This window comes from Bidens hawaiensis, unplaced genomic scaffold (genome assembly GCF_021521415.1).
Source record: "Bidens hawaiensis isolate Kalapana, Puna unplaced genomic scaffold, B.hawaiensis_p1.1 tig00020451_1, whole genome shotgun sequence".
Taxonomy (NCBI): Eukaryota; Viridiplantae; Streptophyta; class Magnoliopsida; order Asterales; family Asteraceae; genus Bidens; species Bidens hawaiensis.
Genome location: NW_027493125.1, coordinates 177530 through 196416, shown reverse-complemented (window position 1 = coordinate 196416; position 18887 = coordinate 177530). Strand labels below are relative to the sequence as shown.

General features: G+C 38.3%; 3 protein-coding genes across 3 annotated transcripts; 2 read left to right on the top strand and 1 right to left on the bottom strand.

Annotated features, from left to right (window-relative positions):
* Window positions 1-11259: 11259 nt before the first annotated feature.
* Window positions 11260-12347, top strand: LOC143560803 (uncharacterized). The gene is made up of 2 exons (XM_077049020.1): window positions 11260-11574; window positions 12201-12347. The coding sequence occupies exons 1-2, from the start codon at window positions 11260-11262 to the stop codon at window positions 12345-12347; spliced, it is 462 nt and encodes a 153-aa protein (XP_076905135.1).
* A 2138-nt stretch (window positions 12348-14485) lies between these two features.
* Window positions 14486-16157, top strand: LOC143560789 (uncharacterized). The gene is made up of 2 exons (XM_077049008.1): window positions 14486-14607; window positions 15675-16157. The coding sequence occupies exons 1-2, from the start codon at window positions 14527-14529 to the stop codon at window positions 16083-16085; spliced, it is 492 nt and encodes a 163-aa protein (XP_076905123.1). The 5' UTR covers window positions 14486-14526; the 3' UTR covers window positions 16086-16157.
* A 181-nt stretch (window positions 16158-16338) lies between these two features.
* Window positions 16339-18359, bottom strand: LOC143560788 (nuclear transport factor 2-like). Its single transcript, XM_077049007.1, has 7 exons — window positions 18171-18359; window positions 17780-18083; window positions 17271-17699; window positions 17070-17185; window positions 16934-16999; window positions 16759-16822; window positions 16339-16671 (listed from the first exon to the last, which is right to left on the bottom strand). Exons 1-7 carry the CDS (start codon window positions 18357-18359, stop codon window positions 16427-16429), a joined length of 1413 nt encoding a protein of 470 aa, XP_076905122.1. The 3' UTR covers window positions 16339-16426.
* Between the last annotated feature and the right edge of the window lie 528 nt (window positions 18360-18887).

Here is an 18887-nt window from a genome sequence, read left to right as displayed (position 1 = left end):
CCACCTTAGCCCCGGGTGGTGGAGAAGGTGCCTTTTCAGGTATCTTGACAGGATCCTAACTCTTGTTCTTATTTCTTTCAAATAGTTCCTTCAGGTGCCCCTTACTGAGAAGGTATCATATCTCTTTCCAGAGTGCTATACAATCGTCTGTCCGATGGCCAAAGTCTTCATGGAACGCACACCATTTTGACTTGTCTTTGTTTGATCCGGGCTTCTCATTCTTTTTAGGCCATCTAGCCTTGTCACCTAAATCTTGGATGGCACAAATTACACCACCAATATCAAGGTTAAAGCAATATTCGGATATTTTAGGATATTCTTCGTCATGTTCGTCTTCTTCCATAATGTTGATCTTGGGATTATCCTGCTTGGAATAAGGCTTTGGCCTAAAGAACTTTTCGGGAGAGTCTGATTTCTTGTTGGTAGATTCGTACTTTGGGATAACCAAACCTCCATGAGCCTTCTTTCATCTTCTAGCCGAATGTATCTCAACGCCCTGTTTCTGACTTCATCTAGATTCCTGCATGGAGTCATGACGAGGTCGTCGTAGAAAGGAGAATCCTTCCTAAGTCCCATTTTGAAGGCTTCAACAGCTGCTGCCATATCAAGGTTGGGGATTTCCAAAGATTCCCTGCTAAACCTGATTATGTAATCCCTTAGGGATTCATTGTTATGCTGAACAATTCTATATAAGTCACCTGTCATTTTCTCAAAAGATCTAATACAAGAAAATTGATTATTAAACAAGTTAATTAAATGAGCAAAGGAAGTGATAGTATTGGAAGGAATACTTAATAACCATTTGAGGGCCGGCCCTATTAGTGTTGACCTCCATCCTTTCTCTGTATTGAGATACATAGACAGGCTTCTTTAATTTATGCGGGGATAGGGTTGACCTCCATCCTTTCTCTGTATTGAGCTACATGCTCCTCAGGATCCGTAGTGCCATTATAAAGTTTCATGTTGGGCGTCTGGAATTTCCTGGGGATCTCCACGTCGCATATGGGCCAAGTGAACCTGGAAAGTTTGTGGCTGCCTGCCGGAACTTCAGCTATGGGACGGATTATCCCGGGGATACTGGAAATCATATCCTTCATTTTTAGTAATTCCCTAGCTATATCGAGGGATATCCCCTTGTCCTGCACAGATCCACGGTTAGTGTATAAATTAGAATTAAGTAAACTGTTACCAGGATCTTTGTTAGGTCTCTGGTATCCTGAGCTTGGGTGGTTAATTCCTCCATTGATGATATCCCCACGATAAGGTGGTGCCTGCATAGGGATGTCATCTCCGACATGCACTTCCAAGGACACCATAGGGGATCCTGATGAGAATATGCTGGCTGGCATGGTTGAGCGAGGCTGCATATTGATGGACCCTGGCCTCGTTGGTCCGGGTAACTCCGAGGATACCGAAGGAAAAGCTCCCTAGTATCCTGATTGTTGCTGCGATGGAATCCTTGCTGGTTGTGTCCCCAAGGATCCTGGATTCTGAAGGATAGAATATCCCGGAGAATCAAAATCAAGGACCCTGGGCATGATTGGAGTGGCCTCCTGTCCTGGTTTCCTTTTGATTCCTTCAATCTCCTTGAATAGCTTTGAGTTGGTCTTCTCTTGCTGCTCCAAGTGCGTTTTGACCTGTTTCATCAAAGCAAAAATATCATTGTTAGAAATAACCGGGTCTACCCGTGTAGAGGATCCCGCGAATGTCGGAAGTTCTCTTCTGATCTGAGTATTTTTCTTCGGCAGTGGTGGAGGTCCTGGGTCGACACTTGAAGCAGTAGTGACCACTAGAGCAAAGACTGAACTGGTTTTTGGTTGTGAGGCCATTGTAAATAGAATGAAGGTGGATAAAATAAATGGATTTAATGGATTAAAGCACCGTTAGCCCCACGGTGGGTGCCAAATTGTTTTGGTCAAAAATTAACACAATGATTTCGTAACCAAATTAGTAATCGGGACTATGTGCTTATTTGAAATGAACGTAAAAGTACTTGAAGATAAGGATTTTTTGCGAGGAAAAAACCCGTTATCCTTAGGATAACAAGCAAAAAACCCCGGGCGGTGAAAACTATCACCACCGGTTTATTAATAACAAAGGTGATTACAATTGTGGAGCTCAAACTTGATCGTGATTACAAAGAAAGCGAGTACAGTTATGATGTTTCATTTTGTTTTTTTTAACTTTAAAAAGACAAGTTGAATGTTGTTTGAGACGAGAAATGAACGGTTATGTAATATATGGTTGAAGTTTTAATATTCTGCGAAATGATTTAATTCACTCTGATATTTAGAAATGTGTGTATGAATAATCCAACGTCCAATGTAGGGCTGCCGGGTTCGGGGCCTTACAATTCACACAATGAAAATAATTAATATTTTCAAATCGAAACTCAATCTTAAAAATGAAAAATCTAGTTTTATTTACTCCTTCAACTTCATACGTTTTCACTCGGTCTGCAAACTCCTTGTGGTCTGCAATGTCAGTCGAGTCATCAAGTGTGAAGTCATGGAGACAGATAAGCACATCGTCTTTTACTAACAAATATATTCGCTTCAATAAAGTCCGCATGTTCTTCAACTGCTCTCCATAAGTATCAAAAGTACTCGTATCATCATAAACATTATAATAGCATAATTTGTAAGGCCCCGATCCCGGTTCCCTACATTGTATGTTGGATTTACTCATAAACACAGATCTAAATATCAGAGTTCATTAAAACTTTTGAGGAATAATTAAAACTTCAAACATTACATTACAAAACATCCATTCGTGTCTTAAACTGTCACACCCCGACTAGCGTAATGCGGAAGCGTAAAACGGGAATGTAACAGACACCTCTGGTATCAACACATTGTTTATAAAGAAACATCACAAACTAATTTACAATATATTACAATTCATTGTTCTATCATTGTTTTACAGACTAGGCAATACAAACAAAACTAGTTCGTTAACTATACGGACTTACTACTAACGCCCTTGCTTCTATTCACATAGCATCAACCACATATCTTGGGCAAGTAACAGATCACCAAATCATTCCGATTTAGGTACACCTGAAAAGCAGTTTAAAACGGGTCAACTACTAGAGTTGGTGAGTTTCACGAGTTTCAAGAAAACAGTAATGAGTATTCACAAGTAAACACTTGTAATCATGAAATAAGTATGTATGTATGTATGTATGTATATGATGTAATTATGCTAAGCTACAGTGAAGCCTTGACTGTATGTGCTGCGTGCATCCATTTCCCATGCTCAATCAACCACTGTGGCCCCTTTCCGCCCACAACATGCCCCAAGTAGCTATGTCTAACACTACATAGCGTGTTGTATAATTATGGTCATGTGCAAACGGGGTAAAGTCTCAGCAATACATTCCGGCTCCGTTTGGGTTTGTCAAACCAATAGTACTATTCACAAGCCACCGGCTCGAAGTTAATCACTGTGTTAGTGGGGACTTTCGTGTGTTAGCACTTAGATAATTCACATCAATACATGTTTCAGGTATGTATATGTAATCACACATGCTTTTCACCCCAAAAGTTCGTAAAACTGTTTAAAGAGTGGGGTCATGAAACTCACGGTTTAGTAGATAATCAGTACTGTATCAGCTCGTGGTTTGTTCGGCCCGCTATCAGTAGTTCCTATAATCAATATTATAATAATATTAATATTTTAATATTATTATAATCTCAATACTAAACTGGACTGTATAACTAATCTTGGTATAGCTGGAATGCCCAGAAAGTGGCAATAGGCTTAGGTTGTGATGTTGTTCAATGTCTAATACTTTGAACTGAACTTGGCTCAGATTCCCGTTTTCCCAGCTGGGCCAAGTTGTCGTTTACGCGTTCAGAAAACAGTTATGGGAAAACAAGCTTGGGTAAATGTATTGGTTAATAAAATGATTAAGTTATAAAGAAGGATCACATAGCGGGGTCCCGGATTAGCCACGAGACTCGTTTCCGTTTATTCAATTTGATTTAAGAAGAAACGCGCACAATCCATCCGGATTGTCCAGGTTTTTAATAGAAAAGCTCGTTTTTACTTAATTAGTCCAAAAATATAATTTTTGATCACTCTTGGTGTTTTGATATTCCCGCAGGTTCGTTAGTCGTGAACTTGCCGGTTTTTATAAAAACTGAATTTGTTTATTCTTTAAATTAGCATAATTAATTAATCGTTAATCATTAAATTATGAAAATTTAGCCACTTATCAACTAAAATATGTAGATTTTTATAAAAATATTTATGGAATTATTCACTGACTTATTAATTTATAAAAATTCATTTTATCAGCTATATTTCGCCTGAAAATCGTCCGTTTACCCCAAACAATTTCCAAAAATTCCACAAAAATTCCTGAATGCTCAAATCATGTCCCAAATCAACCTGTATCAATTCCAGAATGTAAAAAGCTCATGCGATATTCTTTTCGGGGCCCAAATTCGGCTATAAAAATTCACACGAACGCATAAAAAGAAAACACCTTTAAATTTCTCCAAATGATCCCAAAATTCATATGTGATCAAAATACATCAAATCTGAGTTCCCAGAAAAATTTCATAATTTTTGAAGTATGTAGGCTAGGTACAGGTCCTATATCACAAACCAAGCAGGTTTCATCAATATAATAGCCCTTTAACTTAGGGTTTTGGCTAGTGCACAAAAACGAACTTTTGAACCGTAAAAACGCTGTTTCAACCCTTTAATCCGTGTTTATGGCTAAAAAAATTATCAAAACAGGTTCCTTACCATGTGTATGACCAAAACATGTTTATGGACTATTTTTAGGATTTTTATATGGTTAGGAATGATTTTTAGCAATTAAGACATGTTTTTATGGTATTAATCAAGGTTAAACAAGTTTAAAAGCTACTTATTTAAGTTGTTACCTTAGGGTTTTGGAAGACTTTTGGAAAAGTGACTTTCAGCTGCTTGGACTCCAGTTTTTTATCAAGTGAAATGAATAAAAAGCTTAGGTAACAAGTTTTATAAAAAAATGGGGGTGGGTTTACTAGGCCGATCAGAATTCCTTATGGGCCCATTTTGGGCTGTTTTGGCCCAATTTTCTGATTTCTCAAGCCCAAATACGAAAAGCCCAGTCCAAATTTAGTTCGGGTTCGGTTTTTGGCGCGAAAAACTTATCGGGTGCGTTAAACAGTGCGAAAACATGTGTTTTTCGGCTAGTTTTGAGCAAAATTATAAAAACATACTATATGTTTGTAAAAATCAAAAATATTTTCACGGATCGCTTAAAACATTTCAAATAAGTGTTTAGTAAGTGTTTTTCGGCTTATCGGATGATACAATGCTTGGTTTGTAACTATCTTTCGCGTTTAAATCTATAGCGGGTAGTTAAACGAGCATATTTTCGTTTAATTTGTTTGCTATCAAACTAAGACCATATTTCTAATATTTTAGCTTGTATAGATCGTATATCACTTATAGATGGCCCCCCCGAGATATCTGGGTCATAACCCGACCCGTTCGATTAATCGTTCGTTTGTTACTCAAAAGGCGTTTATTTGCTTAATCGGTAAATACGTACTGAGGTGTACCTTGTTTTGGCCCAAATGTCACATAAACGTTCAAATTGTCTTATCGTAAACATTAACATAAAACATCATGACACTTCTTCATAGATGCCAGCCTCTTTGGTCCATGCGATGTGTCTCCCCTCAAGCCAACTGCTTCAACCTATTTGCCTGCGTGCATACTAAAAGTCAGCTACGCTGAGTGAGTTCTAGTTAATCAGGCAACATACATTACATACGCACACACACTTACATATACGCATTCGAAGATATATAGTACATACTTAACATGCTTATATTTCGTTCGCACATACTTCCATTCATTCATACTTACGTACTACATACGTAACTATTCTCTACCATCCCAGATGTTATTAGGGTCGGGTCCCTATCATCACAGATATTATAAGGGTCCGGTCCCTATCATCACAGATAGTATAAGGGTCTGGTCCCTATCATCACATATATTATGAGGGTCTGGTTCCTATCATCATAAATATTATAAGGGTCTGGTCCCTTCTTTCCATACTATCATTAAACCATACATCCATCCTATATTCTTTCACATACCTTCATGTACACACTCTTAACTTTGTCTATAGCATGAAATATCATATATAACACTTACACGTGGCACACACTTACCTCTTAAGGTAAGTGTATTAACTAATCATATAGAAGTATGCACACAACCCCGAAAAACATAACAAGGAAAGGGGCTAGAAACTCACCTACAGTTGGTTTCTCTGTGAGTTAATTGTAATACCCTTCCTTAGGTGTGCACGGCTAACTGTGTAATAATATAAGCATAAATAAAATACTTCTAACCAAATCATACTTCTAGGTTAGTGAAGTCCCTAATGAACGGTGGTCCGGAGACAACGCCCCTGGCAACGGGGTCTAGGGGCGGCAACCCCTAGCAGGGTCCAAGGGGCAGAGCCCCTGGCTGGGGTCGAGCTGCCAGGCAGCTTGGAAAACTTTTATTTTTTTAATAAGCCTTTATAAAAAAATTTATCTTTTGTTAATAAGCCTTTATCAACACTTGAGTTGAGTTATACAACCCAATCGAATCACATATGAAACCAATCGCATGGATGAAATCCAATCGCATCCCAAGGATACAATCCAATCGCATCGCGCGAACACAAACCAATCGCATCGCATGGACACAATCCAATCGCATCATATGGACACAATCGCATCGAATGATGCAATTCAATCGCATCGCATGGAGCTATCCAATCGCATCGTATTCTTAAACTGATCGCATCGCATTTTCTTCAAACGAATCTCATCGGATGACTATGCGATGCGATTCTTCTTTGTGCGATCAGATTTGGGGTTTTCTTCATTTAACCATTCTTTTACCCATTTTGCCCCTTAAACACTCCTTATGCCCCGTTTTACTGTTCTGGTGAGTTTTGGGTCGTAACAACTTGGTCTTCTTGCTTTTACATGGCCCGGATGTTGCTCGTTCTATCCCATATCGCACTCGTTAAGCCATATACTACAAAGTTTACGTTTTTCTACCACTATGAGGTTCGATTTGCCATTATAACGAATCTTAAGACCAACCGATTTTTAAAACTTGTTGTTTTCGTCACCACATGCCTAATGGGTTTCGGGTTCGGTTCGGATCTGGACCAACCTGTGGATCTGGACGTTTTCTTGTTGTTTGAGGATGCTTTGAACACGAAATCTTTCTTCCTTTAACTCAGATTTGGATCTAGGTTGAGAGAGTGTTTGTGTGTTCTTGAGAGTGTTTGGTGGGAATAAAGGTGGTGGAAAATGACTGAGAGTGTTGTGTTTGGAGTTTATATACCCCTAATATATGGGCCTTAAGGCCCGTACCCATTCCCTAGCCCATTCCTAAGTCCATAATCATATAATCAAACCCTAACATACAAATAAACTAACAAAATTTCGTTTATTTATTATTAATCAAAGTAGGATGTTACATGATTAGATTAAGAAAGCTATATTTCCGAATAAAGTGAGTTAGGAGGTTTTTATACATTTGTTATACGTATAAATAAGGGGTTCAAAAGATTTACGAGAAACGTCTGTAGGGGCATTTTGGTAATTTTGCCATCAGTTGGAAGCGGAGAGTCCATTGCAGAACACCCGATAAAGAGTAGCAGAAGAGTAACAATGGTGTAACTTATGAAAATGTTTTACCAATCAAAAACATCACATACGTCAACAGTTATGAGTTTTAAATTACATTATTTATAAGAGCATATGCAGTACAACAACTTCACGAAATTGTTTAATAATCTGATACAAATAACATGTACAAACATTTCCATACACATTTCAAAAATGTCGTTACATGTCATCATTTACATTCACATTTATTTCTCGTAATTACTTTAAGTATTTTAGTAGGAGTTAATGGCCATTTTTGTACATGTGGTTTGCTACTTTTGCCACTTCAGTACAAAGTTTGAATTTTTGTCAATTTAGTCCTCATAGTTTGAAACGTCAGCCAATTACGTCCCCCCGTCTAACGGCATCCAACTATGCCGTTAGTTTAAAGGTATTTTTGTGTTTTTGCCTTTTATTTTGAGTTAGTGGTCATTTTCGTCCATATGGTTTGATACTTTTGCTACTTCAGTCCAAAGTTTGAAATTTTGTTAACTTAGTCCTCATAGTTTTAAACATTAGCTAATAATTATGGCCCCCCTCTAATGGCATCCAATTATGTCATCACTTCGTTATCATGTTTCCCTTACGTGAGGGTCATAAATGTATTTTTAGACATTATGTGAGGGTTATAATTGTCTTTTTAGACATAATCAATACCATTTAGTTATCTTCAACCCTAGAGTTTGATGAATTAAAGATTAACACCACGATTTGAAGAACACACAGGTGGTTTAGTGTATCGATTTCTTTAGCAAACATGGAAATGTGAGATATTTGACCTCCTTATTTTGATTTCGACCCAGATGTTCGCTACGATATGTTAATCTCTAAACACTAACTATTATGCATTAATCAAAGAAACGATTTTTAGTTTTTTCTGTACAATTCAGTTTAATGGAATTACCCTGACCACTTTACCATTGAATTCCACCATAGGGAAGAGTTTAGGAAATGCCTAGAAACTAAATATGAGGTGGAGGTGGGGGTGGGGGTGTGATTATTGTTGTCGATAGAGTAAGTACAGACCTGCTTTGGTCGATGCTCGATGGTTTTGGGTTTGGAGTATGCTCTTAGGGGTTATAAAAAAAACTGAATTAAATTAAACATTAAATTGACAAAATTTCAAACTTTGGACTGAAGTGGCAAAAGTATCAAACCACAAGGACGAAAATGACCACTAACTCAAAATAAAAAGGAGAAAGACAAAAATGCCCTTAAACTAACAACATAGTTGGATGCCTTTAGATAGGGGGCGTAATTGGCTAATGTTTGAAACTATGAGGACTAAAATTGACAAAATTTCAAACTTTGGACTGAAGTGGCAAAAATAGCAAATCACATGGACAAAAATGACAATTAACTCTTTTAATAACTTATTCAGCTTTTAATATCATATAAATAAATATAGTATTTAGGTAAATCTTAAAATTTGAAGTTAATATATTTTTTAATATTATATTATTGAGCTAAATATAAAATTTGAACAAAGACTTAGAACATGAAGTGCTTACCTGATGAATCCATGTGATATAATCCGTGTTTATAATGTTATTCTTGATTGATCGTGTTGGGGATTCGGGTATTTACAAAGAGGTTGATGGAGTATCCCATAGATAAACTGAAATTTGAATCGACATTTGTTTGGATTTGATTGAGATATTTTTTATATCTCACACGGTAAATATTAAGGTGATTAAGCAAAAATTAATTTATTATTAGAATTGGTAGATGTGCTTAAAAGACGTAAGGTCCAGATAGCATGCATTCTGGAGACTAAGTGGAAAAGGCATAGAGCGATTGAGTGTAATGGGTATAAGTTGTGGTACTCGGGGTATGATGTAGCTTGGAATGGAGTGGGATTTCTAGTGGCTAAGGAACTACACACTAGTGTGGTGGAGGTGATAAGACATAATGACAGGATTATGGTGTTAAGATTAGTACTAAGGGAGGAAGTAGTGGCAGTAGTTTGTGCCTATGCGCCTCATGTAGGCTTAGGGGATCAGGAAAAGAGAGAATTTTGGGATTTCCTAGACGCAGTGGTAGGGGGCATACCTAGGGGTGATAGGATTTGTATAGGAGGTGATTTTATTGGACACATTGGTAAGGTTAACGATGGTTTTCAAGCCGTACATGGGGGTTTCGGTTTTGGTGATAGGAATGAGACTGGCACAGATCTTCTAGAGTTTGGGGTGGCCCATGACCTAGGTATTATAAACTCGTACTTTAAGAAAAGCGAATCTCATTTGATCACTTTTAGCAGTGGGGGATGCAACACATAAATAGATTACATTTTGATGAGGCAAAGGAGACTAACGTTGGTGGAAGGACTGCAAAGTCATACCTGGGAGACAGTTGTGGCTCAGCATTGATTGCTGGTCGCAGATATAGGCTTTACAAATAAGCTGACTAAGCGAGAGAGGAAATGTACACCTAAAATTAGATGGGGAAATTTGAAGGACGAAAATCTTCCACTGTTTAAGGACAACCTCATGTCATAGACAGTGACTCGACTAGATGGGAGCCCAACTCAAATATGGGAAGCTGTGGCGACAAAGATCATTCTAGCAAAGGAGACTCTCGGGGTCACAACAGGAAAGACAGGTGGACATAAGGAGTCTTGGTGGTGGAATGAGGTCGTACAAGACAAGATAAGGGACAAACAACAAAGTTTTAGGGAGCTGATGAGGTGAATGAATGAGGAGGACCGAGTGGGTTTGAGGGAGACTTACAAAACGGCTAAGAGAGAAGCGAAGAAGGCAGTGTCAGAAGCAAAGAACACGACATATAAACGGATGTATGAACGTTTAGAAACAAAAGAAGGGCAAGACGCTATGTTTAAGATTGCCAAAGCCAGGGAGTGTAGAAAGCAAGATCTAGGGCCTGTGAAATTTATAAAGGATACGAATGGGCATGTACTGGTTAAGGAGAAAGACATCAAGCTAAGATGGCGAAACTATTTCCACAACCTTTTTAACAATGGGAGAGCTTACCAAGAAGAATATGACTACACAACCTCTCAAAGACAACAACCGAATAATTGCTTCTGCCGATGAATCACACGGGAAGAGGTGCAGACTACACTCAGGAGGATGGGAAGGGCTAAGGTGGTCGGCCCAGACAACATACCCATCGAGGTGTGGAAGGGTCTGGGAGAAGAAGGAGCCATGTGGTTAACTACTTTGTTCAATATTATCCTAAAATCTGGTAAGATGCCAGACCAGTGGAGGAGCAGCGTCGTCGTCCCTATCTATAAGAACAAAGGAGACGCCCAATGTTGTGGTAACTACCAAGGAATCAAGCTCCTAAGCCATACTATAAAGCTATGGGAAATAGTGATTGAGGTTAGACTTACACTCAGGTTACGGTGAACCAATTTGGCTTCATGCCAGTGCGTTCCACCACAGAGGCAATAGGCATCATAAAAAGATTGATGGAAAAGTATAGGGAGAAGAAGCGCGACCTCCATATGGTGTTTATTGACCTAGAAAAGGCATACGACAGTGTGCCATGCCAGGTGCTTTGGGATTGCCTAGAGGGTAGAGGGGTCCCGAGGAAATATATAGAGATAATTATGGATATGTATGCCAGGAGTTCTACAAGTGTTCGTGCGCCCGTAGGGGATACTGACCTCTTCCCCGTTGAGGTATGCCTTCACCAGGGGTCAGCGTTGAGCCCGTTTCTTTTTGATGTAGTCTTGGACGAGTTGTCAGAGTCGATTCAGGAGCCACTCCCGTGGTGCATGATGTTCGCAGACGATATAGTGCTAGTTGCTGAGAGAAAACAAGATCTTAACATGAGGCTAGAGGAATGGCGAACAGCCTTAGAGAGAAAAGTTTTAAGGATTAGTCGCTCTAAAACGGAGTACCTTCACTGTGATTTTGGTGGAGTAAATGACAATGAGGACGTCCAAATCACCATTGAAGGGCAAGTGGTTCCGTAGGTAACGAAGTTCAAGTATCAAGGATCGTTTGTCCAGAGTGATGGGGAGTTAGACAGTAATGTGGCCCATAGAGTTCAGGTAGGATGGTGTAGATGGAGAGCAGCCACAGGTGTACTGTGTGACAAGAGATTCCCAACTAAACTAAAGGGAAAGTTTTATAGGGTCGCAGTTAGGCCTGCAATGTTATATGGAACAGATTGTTGGGCCATTAAGAAGACGCAAGAGCGGAAGATGGAGATAGCAGAGATGAGAATGTTACGTTGGATATGTGGGCACACAAGGTTAGACCAAATAAGAAATTGTGTGTTTCAAGAGAGATTACGGGTAGCTAACATATCAGATAAAATAAGAGAGTGGAGATTGAGATGGTTTGGACATGTGAAGAGAAGACATGCAATGAATCCCGTTAGATCCATAGAAAACATTACTATAGATGGGAGGAGGGGTAGAGGCCGACCTAATTGACTTGGGATGAGAGGATTAGGCATGATTTGCTTGACCTAAACCTCTATGAGGACATGGTGGAGGATAGGAATTTTTGGAGACATAGAATTAAGGTTATTGACTTTTAGGGAGAAAGTAATACGCTAGGGGCTTATCTTTACCTTATTTTTGGTCCTTTAAGGTTATTGACTTTTAAGGTTATTGCTTACATCCCACCCTTCTCAGACCCTACTTATAGCTTTGCTATTGGTGTGATTGCTACGGTGTATGATTGATTGAATAATTTATTATTAGAAATGACTGGTATGCCAGGAAGGAACAAACAACAATAAATTTTGTAGATTAGTGGATAATTATTATGGTAAAAGATTCAAACACAAAGACTTTTTACCATACAAAGCCTTCTGCGTCATAATTGCGGATTAGATAAAATAATTACGTATTAAATAAAACAATTACCAATTAAGTAAATAAATTATGCATATAACTAATTATGCAAAGAAAATCACGCAACACGTAAAAATAAATATGCAACAAAAAAAATTACTTAACTTATTTTAATAATTACAGAAGCTACAATTGTCGATTGTGGGTGTGTGTGGTGACAAACATTGCATACTGTGACCGGTGAATGGTGAGTAATTATTAGGGAAAATATTTAAAATAGTCCTTTTTAGAGAGAGAAGTCTTAAAATAATTATTTTTTTTTAAATCTTTTATAATTTGGACTGTCAAGACGCATTGGGAATAGATAAAATAAAGACTAGATTTTGAAAGAAAGTCAGGTAAAAGACGAGATTTGGGGAAATAATACCGTGCAAGTCCAAATTATTTGTAATCTTGGAGCAAAAGTCCATATTTTTCCAAATCTTTTTTATTCAGAAAACCGTCTTGAGAGACTATTTTTTTATGTTTCCTACCTTTCCCGTCCATATTTTCAAATTATTAGAAAAATATATTTTTTACAATTATACCCCTTAACTATCACCACCACCTTGAACCACCACCATCACCGACGCCATCGTCGGCCCCAGCCTATCACCACCACCGTTCTTTCGAATGCCGTTCCGATTCCGGCATCTTCGGCGCCGTTCCGATTGCTGTTTTGCTTATTTCTCATCTAGGTTTTTAAATTAATAAAGCTAATTCCATTAACAGAACAATCATGGTTGAAAAAGGCTGTCTGAGGCTTACGCCTCGGCTGAAGCTCTGGAAAAAAGCATCAGAGGCTTAGCCTCATGAGTGCCAACTAAAACCTAAGCTTCAACCTGTCTAAGGCTGTGAAGCGGCAAGTCCTGATTTATTATTTTCAGAACATTTTTGACCTGTTTAGTGCTTGGTAGAATTAAATGGTGAGCCAACCCAACATTTAGCCAAAATGGACCCATGAAACCTCTTCACAGACCTAATCCTCCTTTCACACTCAGTCATACAATCTCATATATTAAATAAGGTTGTTGAACTATTTTATGTTGTTTGTTTTATTACTAAAGTAGGTTTTATAACATTCATGACGCTTGTTTTATGAGATACATATACTTTTTTATTCTTTTTAATAGTGTCTGGAGGCTCGTTTCCGCCTTTTTAAACCTCGGAAAGGTAACTATCTTAGTTTCTAAATTTATGTGTTAGCAATGAAACAAACAAACCATAGCTTATTTGTCCATACTAAAAGCTACATACATAAATATCTAGCATAAGGTCTACCTGTTAAGCATAAAGTAAAGCAGACGCCGGAGATGCCGGAATCGGAACGGTGGTGGTGGTGGTTCAAGGTGGAACGGCATTCTAGAGGTATCGGAACGGCGCCGGAGATGCCGGAATCGGAACGGCATTCGAAAGGACAGTGGTGGTGATAGGGTGGGGCCGACGATGGCGTCAGTGATGGTGGTGGTGGTGGTAGTTAAGGGGTATAATTGTAAAAAATATATTTTCTAATAATTTGAAAATATGGACGGGAAATGTAGGAAACATAAAAAAATAGTCTCTCAAGACGGTTTTTTGAATAAAAAAGATTTGGAAAAATTTGGACTTTTGCTCCAAGATTACAAATAATTTGGACTTGCACGACATTATTTTCCCAAATCTTGTCTTTTACCTGACTTTCTTTCAAAATCTAGTCTTTATTTTATCTATTCTCAATACGTCTTGACAGTCCAAATTATAAAATTTTTTTTTAAAAAAATGGCTATTCTAGAACTTCTCTTTATAAGAAGGGTTATTTTAAGATTTTTCCGTGATTATTATCCATGGATAGTGAGAGGAGAGTAGACCACCACCAAAATTCTAAACAACCAATAATAGAATGACACGTTGATAACAATCACCCCAATCCAAGACCCATGTAGTTTCTTTCTGAATCACACAAATGCTGCTGCTACCAAAAAGCAAAATATAAAATGAAAATAAATAAACAAATAAATAATAAGAGCAAAAATCAAAAGGAGCGGAAGGATGGCACTTTTGGTTTCATCAATGGCTACCACACAGAAGCCTCTTGCATTTGCTACAAACACTTATGGATATAACAAGAAGGTTAGTCTTTGTTTTCAGTTGTTCTGTACAAGTTTTCAATGCATGTTCCACACTTAACTTTATGTAGATTCTACTTGTGTGACTGTCTGTTTGTGTTTGTTGGATCTTCAATAAAGATTTGAATAGATTGCATGTATCAATCACTTATAGATCATATGAGCAGTTTGGATCAACAATTTTTGTTGTCTTAAGTTTTATAAATAAATAAGTAGTTATATGTTATGTTACTGTGATTGCAATACTTAATTAAATTATTAATTTAGTTGTTTTAGATAAAATAAAGTTTTGTTCTGTTCTTCTATCAATGGGGGGGCTGTTTTGAACTCAAATCAAACCAAACACACTTTTCAGTTTTTGGAAACCGTTCGATTCTTGTTTTACCATTCGGGTGTCCGTTTTTTTTTGACCGAATATACTGGCAACTTTGGACCCAAGTCTTCTTGTTAACTAACAATTAATTGATTATTATATGTTTGAGCTAAAATATTGGGTTGCGTTATTTTGTTAAATTCCTATAAACTACTCAACATTCAAATAAAAACATAAAAATCCATTAATTCAGTTCGGTTTGATTTTTTCCCCGGTTTTTATTACATGCAAAACTGAAACTGAACCAAATATTTGATTTTCATGAATACATGAAACCAGACCTTCGGTTTTGTTCAGGCTCGGTTTTTTCGGTTGTTTCGATTTTTTCGATTACTGGTCGGTTTCATGCACACCGCTGACTAGAATTAACATGTTTTCTGTTGCTGCGACGACGGGTATGGTTGTGGGCCGGATCAGGATCAATGGGTTGAACTTTCCTAGGCCTAAGCCCATACGTTAAGCTCAATCTGTGGTATCCGTCATCTTTTTCATATGACCTTGTTAAAATCACCACAAACAAAAGAAAAAAACAGATGTTTTTTTGAAAGGGAAAATAATCTGGTGTCACTTTGCTAAAAGCACTTTAAAAACAAAAAGGGTGGGGATAGTGATTACCGAGTTAACTACGCATGCAACCAAAAAATAATAATAATAACACTCTAATTGTCTTCCTTTTCACATTTGCCAAAAATACACAGGCTGCAACAATGAGGGGTACAAGCAGCAGCAAGCAAACAACCACATCAAGCATTAAACTCCTAACAAATGTTGAAAAACTAAGACTGCTAACAAAAGCCGAAAAGGCGGGTTTGCTTTCAGCAGCAGAGAAGGCCGGTTTCTCACTATCTTCAATAGAAAAACTCGGGCTGCTTTCCAAAGCCGAAGAGCTCGGGGTCCTTTCAGCTGCAACCGACCCCTCAACACCATCGGCTCTATTGACCTTAAGTTTGGCCCTATTGGTTTTGGGTCCCTTGGTGGTGTATTTACTTCCTGAGGAGTACCCTTGGGAAATTGGGCTGCAAGTGGTGGTTGCTCTTGTTAGTGTTGTTGGCGGTTCTGCTGCTTTCGCAGCTTCAAATTTTGTGTCTAATTTGCAAAAGTCAAGTTGAAGATGCAGACATGTGTGTTTTCATGTTATTATATTGTTGTATACAGTTTGGATTCTTGAAATTTGCATATTATTAGGCTATTAAATAAGGTGTAAACAAACCGAACCAGCTACAATGTGCGCGTTGAACGTGATTATATAAAACACTAAAACTGCAGAATAATTAGTTCCAAAACAGAATCTGCTAGTAAGAGGGTTATATTATAAATATCCAACACAAACATCAATAGTCCAAAAAAAAAAATCACCTTTTGTGCCACTTGAATATGCATAATCAAGTCACAAAAAATAAACAAACCGATACGTCTAAAATCATGGTCAAAATTGTGACTGCAGGCATGATTACTGCCCGGATTCAGTCTCTTTATTCGGTTGATGATTTAATCTCCCATCGCCATTCTGATCAACTCGTTGATAAACCTCTGTGTTTCGCCCCATGGGACCTTTTGAACGGTTGGAAAACTCACCCTGGTATCTAAACTCGTTTCTCCCAAAGCCTCGCCCACCAAAATAATTACCACGACCCCTGAAACCACCGCCTCTTCCACTAGGGTACCGCCCTCTTCCACCACCACCACCACCACCAACTGAGAAATCATTTTAACATGGACTCGTTAAGCCACTAATTAATCGGACTATTCTACAAAAAATGAACATAAAACATTTGTAGTTACCTCGGGCGGTTGTTCTCTTTTCTTCAACAACCACCTGGCGGTTGCCAATTGTGATCGAAGGCGCCTGTCAAAGATTTTAAATCTTGGGCATGGGATCATGTTTCTTATAAATGGTCAATACATGGGTCAACTCAGGTTATGATTTATCTCTAACAGGTTTTTTTTAAGGTCATACCTTTATAGCACTATGCATGGAATCCAATGACTCGAACTCCACAAAACCAAAACAAAATCCTTGTAGCTAAAAACAACAAAAAAGAACGACTTTTAAACATAATTCAAGACCGAACACATGAAATTAAAAAGCAAACCTTATGACTTATGACTTGAACACCGTGGCTTTTAATTGGCCCAAACCTTTTAAACTCTTCCTCAAGTTGTGCAACAGTTGCACTCATAGGTAAATTCCGTATATATATAGCGTGACCTTCAATTCAATATTTCAAACAAATAAACGGTCAGCAGGTACATGATCAACAAAAAGTTAATAAATACACAAACATGTTTGTTACCATCCTCATGAACTTTGCTACTTTCAGGAACGTTAACAACCACTGGGACCGATGGTTCCGGTTCTGGAGATGGCTTTGCGGTCCTAGACTTTAGTTGATCCGTGTTAGCAGGGGCCCACCTTAATCTGCTGCTCTGAACATGACTCGAACCAGATGATCCGATGTTCTTGGGTACGCTTACAATTGAAGCATATGATTTATTCTCCTCTTGTGTTGCAGACGAATCCGGTTCCTGTATCAAGCCTGTTTTGTTTAGGTTTAGGCTTGTTTGAACCGGAAGAGGCTCATCCACAACTCCCTCCTCAAGACCCGACCCTGACCCTTCGTTAACCTCAGGGTCACAAACTTCTGCTACGTTATTCACATCCTCAGCTGCCAACGTTGTTGTAGAATCATGTGTCAGATTACTATCGGTAACACGAGTCGCGTCTGAAATCAAAAGAGTATATACATGTTAGAATATGTTTTTAACTTTTTCCCCTAAAGTAATTAAAACATGGTCAACATACCTGAATTTGGTATTGCCAGGTCAGCAGGAGCGCTGTCTACAATATTCTCAACAGGTGTAGAAGTCGTCTCCAATGGCGCAGTTTCCTCAACAAACCTAAAAACATCATTTTGAACAAAGTAGCCGTTTTCTTGTGGCGCAAGAAAGAACGTTTGAGCAAATTTCCTCTTCACATTGTCTTTTCCAGTTAAGCAACCGGTCACTAGAACAATAACACCTGACTGATGTGAATCTTGTGCATCTGCAGTTTTAATCTCCGCCTTGATGTTTTTGTAATCAAGTGACTGAATCTTCTCATCAATGGCCTAATTTAATCAATTAGACAAAAAAGTTTCCAACTTTGGTTCTAATAGTCGAAAACTAACAAATTACGAACAGCAAAAGGAACTCACTTGCATGGTTGTTACAGAACTCATGAAACCATTTGTATCTGGCCTGCTTAAAATGCTTGAATCCTGATAAAACTTATGAACGAGTTCAGGAGATTGATGAAGAATATGATAATACTGCTCCACAAATGCATTGCCAACAACTTGAGCAGTATGTAGAATAGCAGCAGGACTTGCAGCCTGCGATGCCATCTGTACATCACATTCGCCATTAGTATCCAGGTACCGTATAATAATAACCCATTAGATACCGGCAGGGGCGCGAAGCATCGTGAGGCCAGCGCCCCCCCCCCCCCCCCCTCTTTTTTTGTGCATCGGTGTAAGCTGTTTTTCGCCCAAAAAATTTTATACGTAGTGTAAATTTACCCTTTTTCGACCAAAAATTTGAGCCCGGCCCCAGTTAGAATATAAATGGAATAATGCCACCAAAACAGAAAACAAACACATAAATAATTTAGAATTATGTAATTGGTACACCACCGCCAAAAGTGTACACCAGCTTACATGTCACATCATACGGGACATACGACCACGCGAATGGTGTATAGATAGGTAAACATAAACAATCAACTACATTTAAAATTAATTATATCCAGCCAGCCAGAGAGACAGGCATATGCTGTTAGTATTTAGTGGCACATAAAGATATAATAAAATTGAGCAAAATAGAAATTTGAATGAAACCCTAATGAGCAAAAGAAGAGGAAACCCTGGTGAGGA